The following is a 26,028-nucleotide window of genomic DNA, read 5'->3' as shown; positions in this document are numbered from 1 at the left end:
ATTCGTTCCAGCATGCACGATCGATTTGGGCATTTAAGTGGCTGGATTTGGCTGCTAAACTAAAATGTTACTCGCTGCTCAGCAAGCAGCAATCGGAAACGAGACTTTCCAGCCCTTTTTTTTTTGTTTTTTTTTTTTTTTGCCTCCCGGGGAAAACCAACCTCCCCGATTTTTTCAGTAGTAATATCCGGGGCTGGTTAGGACTTGCATTACCGAGTCAGCGAAAAAGTGAACCCTTTGACCTTTTTAGGAGGGTAGATGTAGTATGTGCCTATGTATGTACGAGTTGTACACAAACAACAGAAGGCGGTGAAATCAAGATGTTGTTATTTATTATCATTATATTATTACATGTGTGTATGCAAACGCATCACGATTTAGGATGGATACATATGCCAGTTCCATGGCTTTGTTAACAAGAAGGCAACGCAACACGAACTTTGATTTCATTTCTTTTCTCCAATGGCTCAAAATAGTTGCTTTTCTGTAATCTACTAATCTGTAATCTTGGACAAGTCTCCATATTATCTCGGTTAGTTGACCGAATTAGAGACATCTTTTGCCATTCAATATCATATCTATCAGACAACGGAAAGGAAAAGAAACAAGACCAGACCAGACCAAGCCCAAAACAAAAGAGGTTGGGACGACAAGGTACATGGTACATGGTACTATTTACGATACGACGAGGTAGGTAGGTAACTAGTAGTGTCTATTGGCAGAACTGGAACTGGGAAAAGGAACGTTCAAAGCTGAAGGCACGCTTGGGACCAACTAGGACCAACCACCTAGTGGACCGATTTGGGTCGATCAATCCAATCTGATCATCACATGAAGCTGGAGCCAATGTCCCAATATCGGCTAAGACTATTGGATTCGTTTTATTTTCCCCGGGTCAACGGTGAAAGACGAAACGAACCAAACTTACAAGGGAGATGACGGTTTCTTGCTCCGTAAGTGGCCAGAGCGCGATCCATGTGGGCTTGAAGATGGAGACGTGCTGGAAAGGACAGTGTCAGAGTTGTGTCAATTGTAACTGGCAACTCGCGCCCCCCCGTGGGAGGAAGGGGGAAAAGATGGGAAGATGGGGGGGAAATCTCGACATTCACATTATTCCTAGTTCAACCCCCAGCCGCCTAACTTATTTAGGGGGGCGATAAACAGACTGTATCCCTGCCTGATCCATGATGATCCACTCGTGTAAACAAGACTTGACCACTCCAGACCCTGCAAGTATACTGCAAGCACAGGAGTCCAAGCTGGGACGGCCTGGGACGGCCGGGGACGAGCAGCAGCAACAAGCAGCAGATGCCCTGCCACGCCATTGCTCAGTACAGTATAGAATACATGTGCATCGCCCATCTCTCCTCCCTGCAGCTCCTCCTATTTCTTTCCTTCCAATGATCTCTTCTGCCACTTCACTCCCTCTATTCTCATTTGATCTCATCATCAACCCAACAACTCCTTCACACCCAACTCCAAAAACCCATATTCCCCGCTCTTCAAGTAAGAACCTGAACGAGAGAATCGAGTAAAGAAGCGAGCATCATCCGCCTGCTTCTCCTCCCTTCTTTTCTTTCAGATTTGTAGAAAGAAGAGCAAGAGGAATCTTCTTGTCTTCCTTTCGCCCTTAGTCGAAAGGTTGTCGAGGAGAGGACTCTCGCGCCGCAAAGGTCGCCAACCTGGACTTTGAAGCCCGCGTACCCGTTCCCTTCAGCATCTTTCCTCGGACCTATAAGGAAGCTGAGGTAGAAACCACCACCCACACCCACGAAGAGGTGCAAATTGATCTCCCCGCCAAACCAGAGAAAGCCGGACGGGAAGGTCAATACTCTTCTGTCTCTGCTTCAGCTGCTGCTCAGCTACCTCCCCGTCGAGAGCAACACGTAATAGAAGAAGAGGTCCGCATCACACGTGAAGAAGAACGTTACCGCCGTCCCGGTGTCCACCGCGAGCACTACGAGGAGAAGAGGTTAGTTGAAAACTGTCCATTTTCAAAGCAAACGAACAATTTCCCCCTTCTCCCCTTTTCCCATGGTTGTTTTCATGGCCACCATCAACTATGATCATTTAGCGAATTGCCTCATATCCAGAGTTTTCCATGTTGGATTTCCCAAGTTTTTTATTCTCGCGAACGGGATGAGGAGAAAAAAGAGAAGCAAGTTTCTTGTTAGAAAAACTGCGTGAAGAAGACTTTCAATAGTCGCAGCAATTGGACTGTGCTTTTGGTGCTTTGGGAACTTGTTGAACGCACGCGCCGGAAACTTGGGAAATCAAACCTGGTCAATTCTGGTTCGGAACCTGAAGTCGTTTCCGAAGTGGGCTCCAGTTCCAGTTCCAATTGAAATAAAATTGGCCAATCTGGATCCAAGCGGATACTGCCTCATTTTAAAAACGGGCGGACCCCTTGTCTAGTGCTGAGGGCCGTCACAGCTCACGATTTTCCTTCTTGTTGACCCAGTAACCCGGACCCCCCGACCCCCTTTTCTGAAAAAAGAAAAGAATCGAACAAAAAAAACATACAACCAAAACAATTCCCGAAAGGGAAAACATCACATTTTTTATGTCAAAAAAACTAACATCACATTTTCTCTTCCAATAGACCTAAATCTTCCTACCAAGAGTCTCACTTCTCAGTTTCCCGCCCCCCGACTTCCTCTGCCTTCGGGGAGTCATCTGTCGAGGTTGACCGCCGTCACAAACCACACGTTAGCACCCTAGACCGCATTGAACGCGAGTATCGCGCTCGTTCCCAACCTAGCTACAAGAAAGAGGAGATCAACGTTGCCGGTTCCACCGTCGACCCTCCCAGACCCAGCTCCCACTTTGCCGAGCAAGCCCACGTCACAGAGTCTACTGTCGACCCCCCTAGGATCCTCCCTTCTACCAGCTTCACCGAGTCGGTTCACGTCTCCGAGTCAACAGTTGACCCGCCCAAACCTAGTCCTTCAACGTACATTAAGGACGACAAAGCTGCCGAGGAGACCAAAGAGTATCCTCGACACCGCCACACCCCAGCTTCTCAGAAGTCTAGAATGGGATATTACGACGAAGAGGGTAGGTTTGCCTTATAATACCAGCCAATTCCCACCCCCCAAATTCCATTGTTTTTTATTTTTCATTATTTTCCATATAAAAAATTTTAATCTGAAAAAAAAATTAATTCTTTGTGCTTACCTATTACTACCTCAGGACACTATCACTCTTTCCGCCACAGTCTACACAAAATGGCCGACCGCGTCTTCCATCCCGAGGGCGAGCGCATCGAGATCGTTCGCGAGTCTCACAAGCATGCCTCCCCTAAGTCCAACGGAGCTCCCTCCGTCCCCAACACTGTCACCATCCCGTGCCACCACGTCCGCATGGGTGACATCCTGATGCTCCAGGGCCGTCCCTGCCAAGTCATCCGCATCTCTACCTCGTCGGCCACCGGCCAGCACCGTTACCTCGGTGTCGACCTCTTCACCAAGCAGCTGCACGAGGAGTCGTCCTTCATCTCCAACCCGGCCCCCAGCGTGGTGGTCCAGACCATGCTCGGCCCTGTCTTCAAGCAGTACCGCGTCCTGGACATCCACGACGGCAGCATCGTCGCCATGACCGAGACCGGCGACGTCAAGACCAACCTGCCCGTCATCGACCAGTCCAACCTCTGGACCCGCCTGACCCAGGCCTTCAACGCCGGCCACGGCAGCGTCCGCGTCCTCGTCCTCAACGATGGCGGCCGCGAGCTCGTCGTCGACATGAAGGTCATCCACGCCTCCAACCTGTAAAGATATTTTAGAGTGTGTTAAATGATGATTTAATGGTTATTATTCCGCTCTAAGAGATACGCGTGTGTGTGTGTGTGTGGGATTTTGGAAAGACACTTTTGTGTTTGTGTCGGACAAAAGGTGGTTCATCATGTGTTCAGTCAGTCAAGTCAAATCAAGTGTCATCAGTTTAATGGGATAAGACGTTTCTCTCTCTCTTTTTAACGCTTAATTGTGCCTCCAAAGTGTCAAATGGTCTTTTCATGAATGAATGGAGTCGTGGCTGATCTTCAAAGATTGCTTCCAACCTCACCTTTACCACTCCCCGATCTTTCCGCGAGTAATTCAAGTTGTTATGGATTGGCAAAAATTTGGACGTTAAGGGTTCTGGCTTGTTCTGATGTCGGATACATAGCTCTTGTGTATATGGATGGTAATACAATGTCGAGTCTTTAACGTACAAAACTTATGCATTGTCGATTGTGATGTGACTTGTTGTATTCTGTTACGCCTTACGCAAATGATGGTGATGATATTTGGTGGTGTCCCTTTTTGATCCTACTATGGACACTTTGCATTCAACTATCAAAGGTACTTAGTACATTACCATCCACATGCACACCCCTTCCTACCTTTGGCTTTTCATCGTTATACCTTGCTTTAGCTAGTCTACATATAACTTTCATCCACTGTAATATCCACAACTTGAAGCCATCAAGGTGTTCAAGCCAAAGTTACTATACCACTCTATACCACTCTTGGCCGTTACATATCCGTTACATGTCAGGTGTGGCCCAGGTCAGTCACCAGACTATCCTCTTTTACCGATCCCGGCGTTGCATTTCCCCCCATCCTCTCCCCTTATCAAGCAGCTGTGGTGATAAGGCGTCACCACATTCACCCACCTTCTCCTCTTGGCCATCTTGGAACATTATGGTCTAATCATTATACGTAGTAGCGTAGAGCCAGACCAAACTCAAGCTCTCAAATACCTCAAGCTTCAAGGTTCTTATAGGCAACTACTTAGGGGACATTGCTTGAAATACATCAAATACTCGATATCTGCTCTTTAATTCCCTTCCCAAGTAAACCACATTGACGTACCTAAGAACAATAACCCTCGTAGTAGCTATCAAATTGCAATCATCATGGGTGTGCAACAGTCTAAGCCCGAGGCGCCTGCGTATGAGAAAGCCGTTCGCGATCTCGTACAATCTCTCAAGTCTGAAGATGACTTCGTCCACGTAACTGCCGAGAAGGGGAATCTTGCCCATGGAGGCATAACCAGACAACCTGAGCAGCTCGCCATTGGGCTTACGCAAAACTGGCAGTCCAAGTTACTTGCCGATCCCAAGAACAGGTTCGTTCGTCTGTCTTATTTGCTCTCCTCCGCAATATATTGCTCCTGTCGGAATTAGTTAGTTAGTTAGTAACTAAAATGACCTTTCGCATAGATTGGCTCTCTCAGCCCTCAGCTCTGCCAACCCGCGCGAGGTCCTGGCATCGCGAACCGCCAAGATCGCCGACCAGCAGGTGTTCAACGTGCGCATCCCGTTCGAGGGCGCGCCCATCACGAACCAGCGGTCCTCGGGCCGGTGCTGGCTCTTCGCCAGCACGAACGTGTTCCGCATCGCCATCATGAAGAAGTACAACCTGGATGCGTTCGAGCTGTCGCAGGCGTACCTGTTTTTCTGGGACAAGCTCGAGAAGTCCAATTTCTTCCTCGAGAACATCATCGACACCGCCGACCAGCCTCTAGACGAGAGACTGGTGCAGAGGCTGCTGGCCGATCCCATCAGCGATGGCGGACAGTGGGACATGGTGTACAACCTCGTCGAGAAATACGGCCTCGTGCCGCAGACCCTGTACCCGGATAGCTGGAACGCCATGAGGAGCAGCACCATCAACTCCATCATCGTCGCGAAGCTGCGCGAGTACGCCATGATCCTCCGGCGCCTCGCCAACAGCTCCGCCACCACCGCCGCGACCTTATCCGCCACCAAGGACAAGATGATGCGCGAGATCCACCTCGTCCTCATCCTGACCCTCGGCCCACCCCCCAGCACCACCGACGAGTTCGAGTGGAACTACCTCGACAAGGACGGCAAGGCGCGCACGCTCACCTCGACGCCGCACAGGTTCGCGCAGGACATCTCCTCCCCCGAGTTCCGCATCAGCAGCACCGCGATCGCGAGCATGGTGTCCCTCGTGCACGACCCGCGCCACGACCCGCTCACGCTCATGACCGTGGACCGCCTCGGCAACATCGTCGGCAGCCGCGGCATCACGTACATCAACGTCGACATGGCGACGCTCAAGCACGCGTGCGTCTCGATGCTGCGCGCCGGCCTCCCCGTCTTCTTCGGCTCCGACGTCGGCAAGTACAGCGACTCCGCCGCCGGCATCATGGACCTCGACCTCGTCGACTACGAGCTCGGGTTCAACGTCGCGCTCTACGGGAAAGACCTGGACAAGGCCGCGAGACTGAGGGTCGGCGAGTCCGCGATGACGCACGCGATGGTGCTCACGGCGGTGCATGTCGAGGGCGCGGGGACGCCGGTCAGGTGGCGCGTGCAGAACTCGTGGGGCCCTGATGCCGGGACGAAAGGGTGGTTTGTGATGAGCGATAAGTGGATGGATCAGTTTGTTTACCAGGCCGTGGTGGATCCGAGGTTTTTGGCGAAGAAGGTTAGGGATGTGTTGAGTAAGGAGCCGGTTGTGCTGCCGTTGTGGGATCCGATGGGGAGTTTGGCTTAGGGGGGTGGAAGGGGGGCATGAGTTTCCGAGCGAGCTTTAGATTTGTTCTTGAGGGAGGGGGTTTCTTTTTGGGTTTTGATGATTTTTATGTGGGTGGTATGCTATATCTAGGTGCTTATATATCCGTGTTAGTGGGAAGGGGGCGAGGCTTTGGGCAGGTGTATTGGTAGATGTTAGGAGTCTCTATACAGTCATTACACTTTTGGTCGAGTTTGGCTGGTTATCTTACTTGCGTGCGGAGATGTCTTTGCAGTTATGTGTGTTGGCATGTTGCGCTTGTTACAGTTTCTATCTGGGTACTGGGCAGGTATAAGGTAGGTAGGTAAATGGTTAGTTCTCCTACTTTCTATAATACCTACCTACCCATATGGCAGTGTGACAACTTGTACTTAAGAGGTAGGTAGTAGGGAGGCAGGAACTGGTTCTGCTGCAGTGGTGTTTGCCTACCTACCTAGGTATGTAAGTAGTTGCTACTAAATCGCGAGGGCACAGGATGAGGATAAAGTAGAATTAAATAAGGAAGAGAAGTCAGTACCTATCCCTCCCTACCTAGGTACTGCATGACAACCTTTGAAATATGGGTAATGTTTCCTCGCCTCTACCTTCTATCGTGATCTTGTGTATTTAGACTCTGACAATACCCCCCCCCCCCCCCCTTTCGGAGAGACTGCCGTTGTCCTCGGTGGTCAAGAAGTCTCTTTGCTGTCGGGGTCATGATCTTGGTGTTTGTCTTATGATATGTTAGGTATCAGCTAGGTAGGTAGGTATGCTTGCCGCGCTCGAACTAAGATATCACGGGTATAATAAGGAGAAGGAGAAGGACGCAGGCCTAGTATATAATAATAGGGGAAGGAGGCAGGGTGATGGTGGATAAACGGGTATATCTGATCTTGTCAAATCTACAACGGGACGGGGGGTGATGAGGATGGGAATGGGAATGGGGATTGTTTGGATATCACTTGAATCCCGAGGTCGCTACAATCCTAATTTCCCTTTTATATACCTGGCTATATACGGTATATAGAGGAGTAGCTACTAGGTAGGTATTTATGCGCTGAGGTTAACTACATAGCTACCTCGCTCTACCTTTAGACGGGAGACCGGTTATCTACCTAGGCAGGAGGTTGTGAGGAATACCACGATGTTGGATACCTAGTATAGAGACCTACCTAGGTAGGTAGACACTCTGTGACAGACTACCTACTTACACCTCCAGGGTAGGTTCCCAACTACTTAGGTAAGTAGGTAGGTAGAGATGGGGAATTCAATGAGTCTGAGCCGCTTCGTAGAGAGATCCAAACGTGAGGGCTTGGGCTTTCTATCCCCCTTGATGCTATGATGCTATGTACCTAGCAGTCACTGTCATGGCTGGACGAAGAGAGAGAAAGGGGCGATACGAACTAGATACGCCTGATTGAATAGGTGACTACTTGTGAGTCTATCTATTAAGCAAGCTATGTAATAATAGCTATCTAGTACGTTGAGTATAATGCCTAGGTATTTCCTCATACACCCCTTTCTCTCTATTTGCCGTTGAGCTATTCTCTTGGTCTACGAGAGAACTTGTTACCTCGGCTACCTACTTGTGAGATATCTTCGCACGTCACATAGGTGATACTATCTACGACTAAGCTCTGCTATGTATGTTCAGTCGGCGACCATACGCTAGTATACCTACCTAGGCACCTAGTAGCTATCTAGCTCCCTAGCTACCCAAGCAGCCTATGACTAAGATATACCTCCGAGATGACATAGCTTTTTTTTTTTTTTTTCAGGGCTTAGTGCTTCCACGACACCGCCTAGTCTGATTGCGGGAAGTAGCCTCGTCTCCGGACATCGACAAAAGACAGCAAGAATCGTTCACGCAGAACCTCCCTAGTCCTTGATGCTGTGTTCTAGCGATGCTTTAAGGTTAGTCTATTGTGGCCTGACCGACGGCAGTGTAGTCGGGCGGATATTGCCTACATGGGGCGGGCAGAAAAGGGGGGTGCGCGGAAACGACGGCATATCCGCAGGCTAGCCCCGAAAAGATGGGGGCGATGCCGATGCCGAGACTACACATGGGGCTTGCCCTGCTTTGTTCGGGCAATTATACCTACCCAACGTCTACCCAAAAGATCGCGGATGTCCTTTCCGCTTCCCTTTGTCCTTCCCAGCATCTATCTCATCTGTGTGCGAGGCGGTACGTGGTTTAGGTAGCGCAGCTTGGGGCCCGGAATAGTCTCCTACTGCTGCATCTACAAACATAGACTAGGTACTAGGTAGGTAGGTAGGTATAGATTGTCTTATCCAAGCAGTCGGGCGGGCCACGACGAACGTGCATAGGGTAGGGTCGCCCGGATAGATAAGGTTGCGTACATAGCGTAGGACGAAAGGTGATTACGGGGCGGTTTGGTGTCGCTGCTTGACTTGAGGACAGATATACCTCGTAGGAGTTTACGGGGAAGGGGATCATTGCTTCCTTGGCGGATTAGAAGACGTTGGGCAACACTGGATAGGTGGAAGGGAAGTTTCAATTCAAGCTAAGTAAGACCTACCTTAGGTATGTACGCAATGGCTTGACTCCCCTTTCCCGTATAGGGCTACTACTGCCGAGTGTGTGGAATAGGTGAAGCTGTGTGTGTTGTTCAGCTCGATTTCGAGCCGCCTTTCTCTCTCTCTCTGACGCCGTTGCGACGACGCACATGCACGTAGGGTCCGACATTTCTTTTCAATCTAGATGTGTTCCCATGGCGCGACCACGCATGGTATCTTTGCCTACCTGGTACATGTAGGTAGGTAGGTTTCCGTGTGCCACCGTATTACAGCATAAGCAATAAGCATTAACACACCTAAGTACATATGTAGGTAGGTAAGCAATATACGAGGAAAAGGGGAGAGGGGGGTGCGCATCTAGATGGGATTTGCTCGGGCTGGGCTGGGGAGCCTTCTGTGTTTCTGTTCGAGGCTTCCCCCTTCCGCCCTCTCTTGTTTCTCCTTTCCTAACTGGGAGTTCTAGGTAATGTCCTTCTCTCCTCTTCGGCCGGGAAGGTCGGATATCAATAGACCGAGGCCTTGGGAGTGAGGGTATCGATGTTTATGGGCGGGTGGGCTTGAAACTCAACACGTCACCTCAGCCATGTATGAAAATCTCCGTAGGTGATACGTCAATGGCGTTTCTACGTTTTTTTGTGTGCGAAAGTGAGAGAGAGAGATGTTTCTGCAGCACAGTACCTACCTAGGTAGGTGGAATAAAGGCACAGTTTCCCAAATGAAGCCTACCCTATGTGGCCCCTTTGAGGAAATGTAACAGGTGAAGTTAAGCGAATTGGGAAAGCCATCTTGGCTAGGAGATTTTTGGTTTTGAAAATCTATCTCCTTTCATGGTTTCTAAATCTAGCAACCTATCGGGGATTTCCCAATGCGGATTCTGTTGAATATCACACCACATGGAAACCTCAACATCATGATCGTTCTTGGAAATTCGCATTCAATTCATAGACCGCTCGTCCATCACCGTCGCAGCGGCCCTGGCAGATGGAGAGAGAAAGAGAAAGAGAAAGGAGAGAGCCTTGTTAGAGAATGCCTTGGCTCTTTCGGAGAAAATTCTCCTCGTGTCTCCTTTCGACCCAACGTGATAAGGCAGTGAGAGTGATGACCTGGCATCTGTGTCACTATCACCTGAAGATTATGGGGTTCGTACGTATCGATGCCGGTAGAGTTTTCAAAGTTCTGGACCATTTCGGGGATTTTCTCCTTTTCTCTCTCTGTCTTCAGAACACAAGAGCTAATCAGAAAATAGAGTGGCATTAGTGAAGTCAAACCGACCGTTGAACGTTGAGTTCCGACTATAAGCGGCTAGTAGTGAGGCTCGGCCGTATCGTATGCAGTCTTTCTCGAAATCCTCCGTTGTTGTTTGACCTACCTACCTGCCTACCTCGTACCTGGTAATTTCCAACGTCATGCCAAAGGGGAAAAGGGAGCGGTGAAGTCCAAGGCAGATCTCCTTAGGGCTGCGCGACGCGCTGGTATGACCAATTACCTATTTCACCTATTTGTATCCCAAAATTTCCCGAGCCCAATAAGATGCGCGACCATAGCTCTGCTCGCTCTCGTTGGCTATATCAGTAAAACCTCGTGACAGACGACCAAAGCTCGAGATTGGGTGTTCGGTAGGGTTATTTTAAAAACAACATTGGCTGATCATAATCCCATGAAACTCGACGCCTACTTGATGCCCTATGTAGGCTGAGAAAAGCGCATGAAGCATGAGACGACAGGCAGGATCATGAGGCGCTTAATCTACATGACGCACTGGTGAAGGTTAATCTACCTACCACGTGTGTGTAGATACATACCTGGAGTGGGACTGGATGGAGTCTCAAGACTTCTCAGGACGTATGTATAGTTATCGTGATTTGGAAATTCCATTATTTTCCAGCTTAGCATGATCTGATACGGCGGAGGAGCTGAAGGTGAATCCACCCCCCTTTTAACCCAACTAGCCAGGATTCACCTTGAAGACTGCCTCCCAGCCGAGTTATAATAGTTTGTATTTAGGCGCTTTACGCATTGTGGGACTGTCGGACATGTAATTTACGCCCAATATGGGCTAGGAATCCTAGCCTGGAAGGATACCCGTTCTCCTGGGCCCGGGTTGCCGTCGAGTTGACGTCGTTACATTAACAGTAGGCGTTGATGGAGATGTTACTAAAATAGTCTTTTTAGTCAATATATTTATTGTGTCTTTGTCATAGGTAATAGACGTACGTACAAAACGCGAAAAGGACAGTGATAAACGATTCAAGTTACTTCATATATAAAATCATCGTGTTAATCACATTGACCTGAAGAGTTTATCACCAGTCCTTGATGGTGATGGTTGTCTTGGACCTAGTACATGATAGTATATGTATACATACCTCCCTAGGTACCGGTATTAGACGGGAGCCAAGAAAAACTTCCTAGGCCTAGAGACTATTAGGGCCGTTGTAATGGAAATGTAAGGAAAGGATTTGAAACATAGCACGAAATCCAGGCAATGCATTGGCTTAAACATGGCATGTGATTTGAGTGACCAGAGTTCTCGAGTGCCGCGCGGAGTCGCAAACCATCCCTCGATACTATGGCGGCCCAATCATACAGGGGGAGCCAAACCATTCGCCACTTGGGCGGTTCGTCTTTTTCTTCATCATGGTATCGTAAACCACAAGATATCTTTAAGCTCAAGTGATTACCTACATGTAGTACCTACCTACTACATAGATAAGTAGAGGTACGTATGCTGTCTTCGTGGTTCTTACTCGCTAGTTGAGCCACGCAGGATTTCGAATACGCAAGCAGGCAGCGCACTATGTACAGCACTATGTAGGCGGCCAAGTTTGTATGTATAGATACTATGCCTACCTATGTATGGATGATACGGATGTACATGCGCGAGACGAGGCAAGACGCTGGATCCAAAGGAGCGGGCCGGGCCACGAGGCCGCGAGGATGTATTAGAAGAGGTTTGCCAAAAAAAAAAAAAAAAAATCCCTTTAGCCAATTTGAAGTGACAATTTGTGAGTCAAAAAAGGTATCGTTGCAAAGGAGGAGGGTCCATTGGGTTCCAATCCAGTTAGCGTTGAAGCCCGAAACAACAGAATTAGCACCAATGAGCATGGCTAACCAGATTTCTATGGCCTTGACGATCAGAAAGGATGGGATGCGATGGGACATAAGATGGAAATATCAAAAATGAGACAGGAGAGGTCTTTGGCGACTGGTATGGTCGTATGTTGCCATGGCAAGAGAGTGTGATTAATGCTGAATGGTGATAAATGACACGGCCGACAGGCTTTCCTCACCTTTCCGTCCAGTTAGAGACGGTACGGGAGAATATGCGCTGGACAGTCTCAAGCGATCCGTATGTTGAGAACCAAGGTAATGAATAGATGATTAGGTAGGCTAGATGGGTTTGTAAGTATGTAGGTATCTACATAGGTAGGTAGGTCGGTAGGCAAGCAGGCAGGCGTCAAAAAGGAGGACTTATTGTTATTGCTGTTGCTGTTGCCGCCGCCGCTGCTGTTGTTGGCAGTTATCGCATCGCATTGGAATTTCCCGAAATAACAAAAACGAAAAACATTCCTCAATCATCCACCGGGATTACTGGGTACGTAGTAAATACCTATCAACATAAAAGTAGTTGGGCTATATGAAACTGAGGAAGGTCTAAATAGAGAAGAAACAAAGCATTTTTTATGAGCTGGGTTGGTTCAGTTCAGTTTAGTTGTTCGCTTGTCTTGAATATCTTAATGGAAGCTGACAAAATTGCGGCGTGAGATGAGTTTCCATTATTAGCACCAACGCAACGCAACGATCACTCAACACTTACACGCCCACTCACACCTATACCTATTCCTACACCTACATCTACTTCTACATATGTAGCCCAGACCTGTCCTTGCTAGCCTGGTATTTGGCACATATTTGGCACATGAACTTCTTGTTCCCACTTTCCATTGGGTACTACGTTGGAATCCGGCAGCATTTTTAATCCATCCATCTCTACCTACCTACAGTAGTAGGTACGAACATTACGACCGTATATAGTCGATCCTACCTATGACGGGTGCAAAAGGGCAAAAAGGACTAGGTTAGAACCATGATTTTCATAGGTCGCTGATCTTGATTCAGCTGTCGTTTGGCTCGTGTGCCGTTCCTTAGTATTGTACATACCATAGTAGCAATACCCTACTTACCTAAGGTACATACTCCTACCTAACCTTGGGAATACGATCTCGGAAGGGAAAAGAAGCGTGCACTAATAATACGGCGTCTCAAGCCCTTTTGGGACTGGAACCCTTGATTTTTCGTTCAACTGATTGACCATCTTGAACGGGGGTTCTCCTGGTCTTCCGATCAGCGTAACCTAGCGTAACCAACCCTCGCTGGCTGGTACCTGTCGTCGCATATCTCTAAGGTCTCTTAGCTCGACCCAGGCTCTGCCATTGACGCAACGCAATTCAATTTTGCGAAACGGGACGTCATCGTCAGCCCTTCTTCCAGCTAATTTGTTGAAGAGCACCCCTCCATTATCTTCGTCACTGTCATCTTTAATCATACCTCGCCCGAGACACTTGCTGATTGTTGTTTCTCGGCTGTCTTTTTCTTGTTGTTGTTATTGTTTATGCTTTAAGCGAGACAAACAGGAAAATAGAACAGAAAGAGAAAGAGAAGGAACGGGAAACATCACACAGACAGAACATTCACTGTTCACCTGACCAAGGCTGTGTTTCAATAGTGGGAATCCTACAACATAAATCCAACTAGGCGACAGGACAGGACAGCCTAAAAAAAAGAAAGAAAAAAAAGACGGTATCCTCCGACCCATCCAACCATTTACAACCGTCTAACCATAACCATCCATCCATCCCACTTCCCTCCATACTCCAGGGCTGCAGTGCACGGCAAAAACACACCTACGTACATGACCTACCTCAACTTTTACCTAACAGATCACCTAGGTGCATGAAAGAAGCCATCCCGCTAGAAAACTAGTTACGAGCTCTCACATACTAAGAAGTAGTGTACCTTTTTAACTACAGGCACTACAGAGCCTCAAGAGATCGTGGTTGGGCATTTCTCGGTTTTGATTTAATTTTTCCATCGCCCCATTTACTGCCGAGACTACCCTGTAGCCTGTAGAGGGGCAACGGGAGAGGCACATGTCCGAAATATCTCGGTCACTGTCGAAGTCAAGCTGAGTTTCGTCGCCATTGCAAGACAGGCAGTAGTAGCAGTCATTCTCAAGTCAGTTAACCTTAGTTACATACCTACCTAGGGGTACTAGGTAGTTGGTACTATCAACACCAGTACCACCATCACCACCACCACTATTCCAACACTATTCCCACCATCATTACCATTACCACCAACCCCGCTGTTACCACTTAGTTAACACGGGTTGGATATAATCAGGACCAAAAAAGGGAACGTTCTATTATTGGCTATACACCAAAGTCGACTTGGAGTGTAGAAACATTTCTCCTCTTCAGGCAGATAGATTAAAAGCGGATAGGCAGCACACCCTACAGTTATTACGGGCAACACACCTAACTTAGGTATTTACCTCTTTTTTCTTTCTACCGTCTACATATAACTATATCTACATCTACATCTATCTGTCTAGTTTGATTCCCCCATATTATTCCTTGCATCATATCTCGTGACCAGTCACTTTTTTTTTTTTTTTTCTTGGTTCAAATTCTGTTACAAACTGTACGATACATAAATTTGCTACAGAATTTGCTACAACATCAACGATAGGAGGGGGATCTGAACATCATCAAAGTGGTTCGTGGCTGTTCAAGGGGTTCTTTCGTTTTAGTGGCCCAATTTCACCGCCGGTTCCCTGTCTGCAGCCCAACCCGAGGGACGCACTTGCTACGATACAACCTTCCATGGCTTCTACCCCACGACAGGGACCCTTATCGTTTTTGCCTGTCGTGCCAGGATTATTGTTGATCGTCTCTTGGTACGTACACACCCACTACTCAACATTACTGGACACTCAATTTTTTGGGGCTTTTTTTCTTTTTTTCTTTTTTTCTTTTTTCTTTTTAATTTTTTTAAATTCTTTTCCTTAATGGCGGGAACCTGTCGGCTTTCGACTCTCCGTAAATTATCGTCAATATTATAAAATTTATTACACGCACCAAACATCAAATCCCTATTTAGCATAACATAACTTTATAAACTTGGTTGCTTACTTATCTTGTCGCAGAAAGAGACACCACTTATTATTATTTCATATGACCTGACGATATCGTGTGAGCACTGTGAGGCAAGAAACATATACATATTACACACACTGGGCCACCAGACACCACACACCGGACACTACCTACCTTAGACATCAGACACCACCAGACTACCAAGTTCTTTTCGCCCCCAAACTGAGAACCGGGGATCTCTCAGTCAGAAACTTGGCTATATCACACCAAAATTAAGAAATAAGCCGGACATTATTAACCACCGTCTGTCCCACTTCGTCCTTTGCGGCCTCCAGACCTATTATCCATACTAGGTTGCCTGCCATTTCGCTTTAATCTCTCACTTTCCTCCTTTCTTCACCTAGTCATCCTTACCGTACCATATCATACCATATACCATACTCAACCAAAAATTCTTATTCTCCCCCCTCAGCCTTGTCCTGAGATTACCACGGTTTGGTTTTGTTCGTCATCGACCAACATTAAGGTCGCACTGCGCCATTTTCTATCGTGAACCCCCCCAAAAAGGAGAAAGAGGCCAGCAATATGTCTGAGCCTCGCTATCGCTACTCGGGTCGTAGGTCGCCCACCTACAACCCCGCGCGAGCCTCGATGCCAGTAGGCGTCGGGTACAACCCTCATTACAGCGGGGATCTTCATACCGTACAGACTGGTCATTATAATTCTGCTGTTCCGCGGAGAGTGCAAGAACACAAAACATCTTCAACTCCTACGACCACTGTAACTACTTACAACGTCACCAAAGACCCTCCCCCTCCTCCTCCCCCTGTGACTCAGCGAACATCTAACACTGCACGCCGTCGCTCGTCAACGGTAGACTCGGCAGCCGTAAAGCCCATTATAGTCACCACCAATCATGCGACCCGACCCCATGGATCCTCTTCTCACACGTCATCTGCTGCTCGCGCAACTAGTCCGTCACGCGATCCCTACAGGTCTAGCGATGAGACATACTACACCCAACCAGCCTCCTCGATACCCTCGACCCGTGGTCAGCACCGCCACACTCACGGCTACACCCAAAGCGCAACCCTCAGCAACGATGAATTCTACCGATTGAGGGAACGCGTCGGCGACGACAGGCTCCGACCCCCGCAGCACACCGCGACCGATTATTACCGCTACTCGCTGCCCCACGCTAATCAGCTACCTCACGCTACCTTTGCGACGCCACCCCACGATCTCGGCGCCGCGGTTATCGACTACGAAAATGAAGGGTACGAGTACACCAAGCCCAGCGACCTGGCGCGATACGACCTGGACCACGATCGCCAACAGCGGGGTCGCAGCCGACGGGAGAGCACCGACCGCAGCAACGACCGCCCTTACTATCGCCCCACGGTGAACGTCGTGAGCAACGAGCCCGGCGGCCGCTTCGACGGCCAGGCTCGTGGTCGCGGGCCGCCACCCCCCTCCTCCGGTCTCGAGCGCTACAACCGTGCCGCCGCATCCGGGCTGTACGACCGCCCCACCGTCACCATGCCCGCCCTGCTGCCACCCGTGCCCGCCGCGCCACCCGTCGATCCCCTCCGTAGGATCGAGGCACCCCCGCGGGACGCACAGTCAGACGAGCGCGTGGAGCGGGAGCGTCGGACCACGCGCCCGCGCCCCGTGTCTCTGTACCAGGATGCGCCCGCGCGCATGTCGCACTCGGACGACCTGTACCGCTCGCACGATGATGAGCGCGTGCACCGCCGCAGCACGCAACCGCCACCGCCACCGCCTCTAACATTACCATCCCGGACGGAGCGCGACGACGGTTACCGCGACGACGACGTGACGAACCGCGGCTTCGGCATCCGCACCGACAAGACCCTAGAACTACCCGTGGACCGATCAGACCGCCCGGCGCGCTCGGTCGACCGACGCGACTATGATGACCGACGCAGCGTGCGCCGGGACGTCCCTGGCACTGCTGAGCGCGGTGAGCCAAGGCGGCGGTCTGACGAGTCGATCGACTACTCGCGGCAGCCGACCGAGCACACACTCACGCGCGTGGACTCGGCCCGCGAGCCGAAGCAGTCGCAGCAGCCGCCGCCGCCAGAGGGTCTCAAGCGGAAGAACAGTCTCGGCGGACGCTTTGCCGCGGGGCTCGGTGCCGTCGCTGCGTCCATGGGACTTACGGCTAAAGAAGCGGCGTCGGCATCAGCCGCGGAAGAGGAGCGCAAGGTATCTCCTCGCCGTGGGCGGGGCCCGGCGGATGAGGAGGAAGACCTGAGGAGTGCGTCGCGTGCTGGGGATCGACATAAGCTGAGAGAGAGGGAGAGGGAGCCACTTTCGGCGACTGCGGAGCGAAAATCTGCTCCGACTTTGGACCTTGAGGACGATGGCGTCTCGGAGCGGCGGAGGGAGACCCGCAGAGGAGGAGAGCGTGAGCGTGCAGGCTCGGTGCCGCCGTCTGCCAAGGACCGCGAGCTCGAGAGAGAGCGTGTCCGTGAGCGTGCGTATGAGCGTGAGAGGGAGAGAGAGCGCGATCAGCAGCGGGAGGCGGAGGAGAAGAAGGAGCGAGGTCGGGATGTAGGCTCTCGCGACCGTTCGAAGTCGCGAGATCGCGAACGTGATCGCGATGTCGACCGACGGGATGCCGAGGCCAAGCTAAACGGGTTGGCGGTCCCAGAGACCAGAGATGACGCACCCGCCTCTGACGAGGCCGCAGGTGCGTCACGAAGACGGCGACCCAACTCTGCATCCTTTGACCCTACCGACACCGCTGACTTACTCAACGTCAAGGCGGAGCTGGCTGCGAAGGACAATCAAGAGAAGGCCAAAGATAAAGCTGCCGCCAAGGAGCCGACCTTTGAGAAGGAGAAGGAGACGGCCAGTGACCGGCAGTCCGTCGACTCACGCGAGGAGTCGCGTGGGCGCGACCTCACCCCCTCCTCTTCCTCCTCCTCTTCCTCCAAAGAAGAGAAGCAAGTACGTGTAGTCTCCCCACCACGCGACAAGTCGGAGCACAAGCCCATCAAGGGCATCCTCAAGCCTCCCAAGGTAAAATTTCCTGAAGAAGAAAATCCGATCCGGGAAGGCGTGGCGCCGCACAAGGACGACAAGTCGAAGAAGGGCGTCCCCCCCGGCGCGCGGTGGACCAAGATCAACCGCAAGCTGATCAACCCGGCGGCGCTCGAGATCGGAAAGGAGCGGTTCGAGGTGCGCGACGACTTCGTCATCGTCCTGCGCGTCCTGAGCAAGGACGAGATCCAGGCCTACGCCACCGCCACCGCGCAGATAAGGGGTATGTTATATTACCACAGGAGAGTTTACTCAGGAACTTTGCTAATTTATTAAAACAGAAACCAAACGCAGAGAATACGAAAAAGAAGCCCGCGGCGAGCGTGAACCCTCTGATGAGGACGGCACCAACGGCACCAAGCGCAGCTCACGACGACACCGACGTACTACCGGTGGCGACTACGACGATGATTATGAGTACAAGCGCGACCGGGCTGGCAACAACGAGGACCGGGAGCTGCAGCGTCGGCACCGGCACCGGCGGGGGTCGGACTCTGACGACGATGGGCGTGGCCACCGTGCCATCGAGTATGATGTCGGCGGGCACGGCGGGCGCCATGATGTACGGCACCACCGGGTCCATCGCGATCGCGACTATGAGTCTGTTACTGTGAACTCGGATGATAGGCGGTAGATGAATCACTGCCATTTTCCTTACGTTTCTCCTTTTGCTCGGCGAACTGGCGCTGTAAGATGGATAGATGGATGGGACGTATACGATTTCAATATCCAAATATACATATATAACCTGTCTACCTGCCTATATACACCTATGCATATACCCTGGGTACCCACCTACCTACCTCAACTTCTTTACCTCCTCGCACATACCTACATACTTACCACCACATCACACCACATCACATCAACGAAAACAAAACACGACTCGTTCCAAATAAAACAGTTAGGATTCGAAGACGGACGGAGGAGAAAAGTATCTACCTACTTGCATGTATACAACCTATTCTACTAGATCGGAAAGTTTTACGACGGCGATGTACTGTATGTGTACCTACCTTCCCTGTGTAGGAAAAGTATATACCTATGTATGGATGTATGGATGAATTGGATGGCTTACGAAGCAAGAGCATGGGCGACGAAGAGCTACGGGAAACAATGATCATGTAGCTTTTTTTTTTTTTTTCACTTTTATCATGAGAGCGCGTCTGGAACGAAACATAGCTCGGTGTCGAGCGGCCTCTTATGAGCCGCGGGGGGCTGGTTACATTTTTTTCAATTCCTTTTTTTTGAACTTGGGCTTGGGAAATGTTTTATGTTATGATATATGATATGATACGATGTGATAGATGGGGATGGGGCAAAGCAAAGGAAGGTGTTGGATTGTAGTTTGGTCTTCTTTTTTTTCTTATTATATCAATCTTGGGTGTGCTTATTTCTTCTCGTCCCCTTTTCACACTTCTTGATATCTTGATCTCCTGATACTACTACTACTACTACTACTACTACCGGGTTTGTTACTTACATCTACGGCACTTGAGTTTTATTGTTGTGCATCATCATCATCATCATCATCACATATCATGTAGGTGCCGTCTTACCAAAAAAGAAAAGAGAAGAAAAACTCAGATACCCCAACGTCATGAAGAAGAATAATAAGAAGAATAGGAGCTCAGAGAGTTTGGATAGGCACATTACTTCGCTTTTCTCTCTCTCTCTCTCAAATATACCCGTAGATTTTACCTCGGTATTTATATTTACTTTTGTCGTATGTTACCTATATGAGTGAATGAACAGATGCTCCTTGGTGACTGGCTTCCATGACTACACACCAAAGTACTACTTCATCCTCTCTCATTCTGCCCCTGAGAGGCCCAGAGGTAAGATGCTCGGGTGCCTTCGTCAATCAAGTTTACTATGCACATACCTACCTACCTACCTACTTACCTACTTACATATATGTACGTAAATCCTTCCTTACTTACATGCCCGGGTACCTACCTCTCCACACATACATACATACATAAGTAGGTACCACATAACCTGTCACGTCGACCCTCCCTCCCTCCATCCACGCACCCGGCTTCCCCCCCCTCGCACAACAAAAAGAGACGCACATATCCGTTCCCGTCTTCGCCGCCGCCGCCGCCGCTGCGCACCGGGCCGCCCGTACCCTAGTTGCGTAGGTATATACGCAGGTAGCCGGGGACTGCTCTTTCGTGTCTGCTACATGATATACATACATACAATGTGCCTGGGTGCCTAATTAAGTAGGTACATACTTAAGCACTTCAATCTCACATACATACATACATACGCCCCGGGTGCTTGGTAGGTACGTACTGTACTGTACTTGTCTCCATGTGCCCGTGTCGATGTAGCAATGGCAGCGACAAGAGAAGTAGGTTAGGTTAGTAGATTGGTTATGCGTACTAGGTAGGTAGGTAGGTAGGCAGGTAGGTAGGTTAGGTTAGGTTGTCTGAGACAAACAAGACGTCACGCGCACCTATGTTTTCTTCAAATTGCTCATGTGGACAAATATATATATATATAGGTACCTATGTATGTATGTATGTATGTATGCTCGTTGAATGAATGCATGTATGTACATGCTATGCAGGTACGTGTGCTGTAGGACGTTTTCGTGCCTAGAACCAGGGGGAGCGATCGAACTGTGGAATCGTGATACTGGGGGCTTTGAGTTAGTTCATGGACCCTCAGGTGGATGGATGGATGGATGGATGGGCGTAATTCCGGCAGCGCCTGTTAGGCATTAGGAGTCTTTGTATTTACCTGTGCTATGTAGATAACCTACCTAGGTTAGGTAGGTTAGGTAGGTATCTATGTATATGCCCATAGCTCTCACCAACAAGCCCAAAACCAGGGGGGAGCAACAATGAAAAAAAAATAGGATCGAAGTCACCCCCCCCAAATCCCCCCCCCCTTTTATTGTCGCCAACGTCCACAGCGACAGCTAACGCAACGCGCCGCGCTTGAAAAAAAAAAGCCACAAGCAATCTTACATACATTCAACGTTTAAAAAAACCATCCACCAAACTAAAAAACTACCCGCTCGCCGTTGTCATCATATTTTTAGATTTACTCTTGACCACTGCTTCTTTTAAACGCAGCCCGTTGGCTGAATCTTACATGGCAGCATCATGTTGGCGTATAACGGCCTAATAACCTTAAGACGACGACATACAAACTTAACTACATATGAACTTCACATATCACCAATTCATACCTATATATGGCGTACATAGGTATCATTCACAAAACACTCTTGCACTCAACCCCTTAATCGAAAAGAAAAAGCCAAAAATTCGGTCCATATATACCCTGGGCAGGCAGGTATGTATTATTATTATCAATGCCGACTTCCGAATATAAGCTAGGTACCCTAGGTAGGTAGGTAGGAAGTCGTCCGTCTCACTTTTTGAATTGAAGAAAGCAAGATCATTGCTAATATATGAACACACTCGAATCCCCCACCCCCTTTCGCAGAAACCCCCCCCTTCCCCTCAAGCTCTCTCGTGAACCTAGAACATGGACGCTGCTGCTAGCCTGAAGAAAATATGAGAAAATCCTCTAGGTATTCATCATATTGCTGCTTCTCATCACCACCTAGGCCACGCTTCCTTTTCCATGTCTCCTTTTTTCACTTTTTTTTCCCGCCCCATAATAACGAGAATGCAAATAGCATTCGGTATGATCCCCTACGAATGGTAGGGGTCGAAGTAAGAATGCAAAGCTAGTTGGTATCCCAGACCACGAGGATCATCCGGAATACCCAGGTAAAGATAAGAAAACCCATCGTAAAAACTCGCGGAAAAGAAAACGCAGGAGGAAAAATCATTGGTCTTTAAGATGTAAAGCAACCCTGTCCCCCAACGAGCCGAGAATTTTTGTGAAAAAAAGTTCAAGTCAGGGCGCTAGAATGAGATGTCAAGGAAAAAACATCTAGGAATGATGACCATGAAAACCGAGTCGGATTGGGGTGCTGAAAATGAATAAATCAGTCGTATATCGTCATTAACTTCGGCGAATCTATGAAGCGCGAATATAATACATGCGCAAGGCGCAGGCAGCATATGTGCGAAGAAAGCGATTGTTTTGTGCGCCCTATATCGAAAGGAAGAGATCCTACCAGAGCACACGTGTAGAAATATAGAACCAGGGGGGATACACCCTTGATAAGAGAAGAGATGTGATGTGATGGGTAGATAAGATAGTGATGTCAGTCGCTGGTCGGGTATCATTTGCTCTGCGCAGTAGGAAGTAAGATGGCTTTAGATTCAAGACTCGTCATCCCGCTTCTCGCTTCGGCGCATTCGCTCGCCCCATCTTCGCTTGCCCACTCGCGTTTCGTAGTGAGGTACCGTAGTTCTAACGTCTTGTGTAACGCCCTCAATTGCGGTGCAGGTCTTGTTGCGGTAACAGTCAACTAGTAAACGTGTTAAAAAGAACATCGTGGTTTAGCTTGAAGATGCTTGGGTAAACTTACGAGCTCGTTGTAGGAAGACGGGCTTACCAGCGAAAACACGACTATGAAGCCATGCCATGCGGTAAGCTAGGTCGTTAATCCGTACTTCCTTTAAACGCGCGCCTCTTCGGATCCGAGGAATAGCAACATCCGCTTCATTCCCATCCGACATAGGCGCTTTGACCATGACGCGCTCCCTAACATTGCTTCTTCGGGCCCGTCCAGTTCGACCACCTTCGACCTCAACTCCATCGTCGCTTAGATCGTCTTCAAAGAATTGGCTGCCTGTGGCGCTCGGAGGTGGACTTTGCATCTCGCGTGGGAAGTAGCTGCGCGGGAATACGGCCGAGCTTTTACGAAACGAGTCGGGAATTTCCTTGGGATTTACATTTTCAAGTGTGACGCGCACCCGTAGGCGAGAGGTGCGTTTGTTATCTTCAACGAGGATGAACTTTCGCTTCTTAGCATCCGGTATATCAGGGAACAAGCCTTCCGGGACCTTGTCATCATCTCTGCTATTGCGCCGAGCTACAATGGTGCTTTGGTGAGAACCGCCAAGGCCATCGTGAATCGGTGGCATGGATGATGATCCAGATGTGGGATGACTAGGGTATTGCTGGGGGTAGCCGGTAAAGATCTGAGCTTGACGAACGTCGTCCGAGGATCCAGATCCGGGGCCGGTAGGTGCTTGGTGATGGTGATGATGGGATCCATCCACGTACTCTCCATCCCCTGTACAGAGCCAGATTAGCGGACTAGACCAGGGTTTGACGGCTATTTCGCGTGTAAAATTCAAGGCAACGAGAAATCAAAGCAACGTGAATATTTGCAATTTTGTGACGAGAAGGGTTCCAATACAAGATAGCAACGTGAGGTTGTGATATGTGCGCTTTGGTGAGTTTGTGCAGTGAAATGCAAAGCAAAGCCATGCAACTTTTGCCAGCAGACAGACGACTAGACCGTCCCGAACCAGCAAGGACTACCGAGTGTGCATGGCAACTAGATAATGTACAGAATAGTGCCAGTCCCTTAAGTGCTCCATAAAGCGCCTGCGGCTTTGCGCCGTTATATAAACATGAAAAGGCATCGCATCCGATCCGAAACAACCAAAAATAGGCACGAGGTATAATGATAAAAGGTATCACGTAATTGCACAAATAACAACAACAGCAACGCATGAATCACATCTGGTGAAACATACCGACTTCGTCTCCTCCGCCCTGAGCGTTTCCTTCGTGAGCATGGTGATGATGCATCTGCGGGCCCATGCCGCTCATCCCCGGTTTCCCCATGGGCGCGGCGCCGGGGCCAATAGGTCCAGGGGTTGTCATCCCTGCCGGACCACTGGGACCAGGCATATGTGTGGAATGAGGTGTTTGAACCGCCTTGCGATTGTTCATCTTGGCCATTCGACGAACGCGTCGACTTCGCAGTCTGGGGTCCTGGTTGCTGTTTCGCCAGCTGTCGACTGCTCTCTGAATTAGACCTCTCTTTCCACGAAGGCAGGGGTTGAGCTGTGCCAGCGCCCATCCAACCGTGTTGCACTCAGTCTCGTATTGGAGCCGGTTTCCGCGATATTGGTCTTTGGGGCAGCAGGCTCTTGGATAGACGCAGTTCTCTGTCTTGAAGTCGCTGCTAAGCTCATCCGTGTTCACAGACTCGACATCACATCGAATTGTATATTCCATCTTTACGCGATCGCGGGAATACTCGAACGCGATCCATTGCACACCATTGTTATCTTGCCTTACAACTAGCGGAGTAGTCGCGGGAATTGGTCCCGGAGCTGCGTTGTTGTTAACACCGCCAGGAGTCGAAGATCCGGTAGGAGTTGACAGTTGTCCGCCGTTCTGGCTCTGCTGTGAGTTTCCTAGAGGACCGGGCGTAGGTCTTTGCAATTGCGGAGGCATCTGTGGCTCCATCTTGGTGTGCCTAGGACTCCCAGTCATTCCCGTCTGAGCGTGTTGACTTGCGTGTTGCGTCATCTGGTGTTGCGGGGCTGTGTGCGACATCATCATGTTCGGCTGCGAAGCCATAGATTGATGCGGCTGCTGAGCATGCTGCTGGTAGGGAGAAGGCGCCTGCGGTGGCAGAGAGGAGTATTGCGGTTGCTGCGCGCCATAGTACATGGATTGAGGCTGGAGCTGCGAAGTTGGCTGGCCATAGATACTTCTGTGTTGATCATGGCCAGACGGCGACGCGACGGAAGCTGGAGAGTTGGATTGAGGCGTATGATACGACATCGGAGGGTATGGTCGGGGCATTTGAGCTGCGGCCATCATATCGGAGGTGTCTGTTCTACGTGTAAGCTTGCACAATGGCTCTGGACAAGGCGCGCGACGCGACGGGAACTCACCTGCGGATGTATATCCGCTTGTCGTGCCTGGAGTGCTGTAAGGGCTCTGGTGAGCGTAGTAAGGCAAATCTTGCGCGTGCTGAGCGCCAGGTGCGTGTCCGGTCTGCTGGTAGGTTGGCTGTATCGAGTGTGTTGATGAGTAGGCGGAAGGATGTTGCGATGGCTGTTGAGGCGCCTGATGATGCTGTTGGTGAACGATACTCGAGGGCCGAGGATGTTGGAGGTGCTGGGGAGGCGCCGGACCCTGCGAGTGGTGGGGATGATGCTGCATAGAGGAGACAACCATTAGTCCTGAACTCTGAAATGTCAAAGCCAAATAGTAAGGACAACCATGAAAGAGAAGACGAAGTAGGACGCGTCGGTAATTTTTATTTTTATTTTACTTGACACTGTCAAGGTCCAAGGAACTTAAACATCTCCTAGTGACGAGGTTTAACGGGTGAGGCTTGCTTAAGCGACGGGGGGAGGTATAGGTTATAAGACCAGGGGGGGCCTAAGCATACTACCGTAAGAGATAAAGAATTGCAGTACCAGGAAATGACACCACCAGGTGCTTGCTCCTAAAAGGGAGGAGTGGATAGGAATCGGAAGCGGAACCCGAAACTCTCAAAGTTCACCAACTAGGTTCTCCTTCAAGCCTATTTGGGACGCGACAATATCAATGCCTTGGTCAACGCCGTAAAAGAGTTATGAGAAGGGTATATGAGTGACAGGGGCAGCAGCAATGAGAACAAAGAGCGACGGCAGATTTGAGATCGGAGCGAGGATTTTAGAATGCGACGATGATGAGGGCAAGCAAGAGCAACGATATTTGAGCTGTGCAAGGTGAGATCTCAAGGTAAAAGGTATGAAAATATCAAGGTAAAGATACTTTGGCGCACCTCTAGGTGTATAACTGGGGCTAACGTATAGATGGGGCTTATTATGTATCAATATGCATGTACGTCCTAGAAGCCTCTC

General features: G+C 49.7%; 5 protein-coding genes across 5 annotated transcripts; 3 read left to right on the top strand and 2 right to left on the bottom strand.

Moving 5' to 3' along the window:
* The first annotated feature begins 2,553 nt into the window (after positions 1-2,553).
* Positions 2,554-3,893, top strand: GGS25DRAFT_414016 (translation protein SH3-like protein). The gene is made up of 2 exons (XM_049258513.1): positions 2,554-3,057; positions 3,193-3,893. The coding sequence occupies exons 1-2, from the start codon at positions 3,036-3,038 to the stop codon at positions 3,768-3,770; spliced, it is 600 nt and encodes a 199-aa protein (XP_049113857.1). The 5' UTR covers positions 2,554-3,035; the 3' UTR covers positions 3,771-3,893.
* A 399-nt stretch (positions 3,894-4,292) lies between these two features.
* On the top strand, positions 4,293-7,052 carry GGS25DRAFT_503413 (peptidase C1B, bleomycin hydrolase). Its single transcript, XM_049262067.1, has 2 exons — positions 4,293-5,109; positions 5,204-7,052. The coding sequence occupies exons 1-2, from the start codon at positions 4,898-4,900 to the stop codon at positions 6,504-6,506; spliced, it is 1,515 nt and encodes a 504-aa protein (XP_049113856.1). The 5' UTR covers positions 4,293-4,897; the 3' UTR covers positions 6,507-7,052.
* Positions 7,053-11,957: 4,905 nt separating this feature from the next.
* Positions 11,958-12,786, bottom strand: GGS25DRAFT_503408 (uncharacterized protein; the record flags this gene model as incomplete). Its single annotated transcript, XM_049262066.1, has 1 exon — positions 11,958-12,786. A coding segment is annotated over exon 1 (220 nt), but the record flags the coding sequence as incomplete, so codon positions are not given.
* A 2,709-nt stretch (positions 12,787-15,495) lies between these two features.
* GGS25DRAFT_413931 (uncharacterized protein) lies at positions 15,496-19,355 on the top strand. Its single transcript, XM_049258511.1, has 2 exons — positions 15,496-18,491; positions 18,550-19,355. Exons 1-2 carry the CDS (start codon positions 15,785-15,787, stop codon positions 18,900-18,902), a joined length of 3,060 nt encoding a protein of 1,019 aa, XP_049113854.1. The 5' UTR covers positions 15,496-15,784; the 3' UTR covers positions 18,903-19,355.
* A 2,899-nt stretch (positions 19,356-22,254) lies between these two features.
* Positions 22,255-25,795, bottom strand: GGS25DRAFT_413782 (uncharacterized protein). The gene is made up of 4 exons (XM_049258510.1): positions 25,069-25,795; positions 23,914-25,005; positions 22,734-23,444; positions 22,255-22,673 (listed from the first exon to the last, which is right to left on the bottom strand). The coding sequence occupies exons 1-4, from the start codon at positions 25,352-25,354 to the stop codon at positions 22,525-22,527; spliced, it is 2,238 nt and encodes a 745-aa protein (XP_049113853.1). The 5' UTR covers positions 25,355-25,795; the 3' UTR covers positions 22,255-22,524.
* Positions 25,796-26,028: the final 233 nt, after the last annotated feature.

The sequence above is a fragment of the Hypoxylon fragiforme genome, assembly GCF_022984875.1.
Source record: "Hypoxylon fragiforme strain CBS 206.31 chromosome Unknown GGS25scaffold_8, whole genome shotgun sequence".
Lineage (NCBI taxonomy): Eukaryota > Fungi > Ascomycota > Sordariomycetes > Xylariales > Hypoxylaceae > Hypoxylon > Hypoxylon fragiforme.
The sequence above is the reverse complement of the archived record's forward strand: the minus strand, read 5'-3'. Positions and strand labels throughout refer to the sequence as shown.

Excerpts from the sequence above, each read along its gene's own strand:
- GGS25DRAFT_414016 (XM_049258513.1), top strand. The coding sequence starts at position 3,036 with ATGGGATATTACGACGAAGAGG. Across the intron at positions 3,058-3,192 it reads GGGATATTACGACGAAGAGG|GACACTATCACTCTTTCCGC; the intron begins GTAGGTTTGCCT and ends TTACTACCTCAG.
- GGS25DRAFT_503413 (XM_049262067.1), top strand. The coding sequence starts at position 4,898 with ATGGGTGTGCAACAGTCTAAGCCCGAGGCGCCTGCGTATGAGAAAGCC. Across the intron at positions 5,110-5,203 it reads CTTGCCGATCCCAAGAACAG|ATTGGCTCTCTCAGCCCTCA; the intron begins GTTCGTTCGTCT and ends CCTTTCGCATAG.
- GGS25DRAFT_413931 (XM_049258511.1), top strand. The coding sequence starts at position 15,785 with ATGTCTGAGCCTCGCTATCGCTACTCGGGTCGTAGGTCGCCCACCTAC. Across the intron at positions 18,492-18,549 it reads CGCCACCGCGCAGATAAGGG|AAACCAAACGCAGAGAATAC; the intron begins GTATGTTATATT and ends TTATTAAAACAG.
- GGS25DRAFT_413782 (XM_049258510.1), bottom strand. The coding sequence starts at position 25,354 with ATGGTTGTCTCCTCTATGCAGCATCATCCCCACCACTCGCAGGGTCCG. Across the intron at positions 23,445-23,913 it reads GGGCGGAGGAGACGAAGTCG|GGGATGGAGAGTACGTGGAT; the intron begins GTATGTTTCACC and ends GGCTCTGTACAG. Across the intron at positions 22,674-22,733 it reads CGTCTTCCTACAACGAGCTC|TTGACTGTTACCGCAACAAG; the intron begins GTAAGTTTACCC and ends CACGTTTACTAG.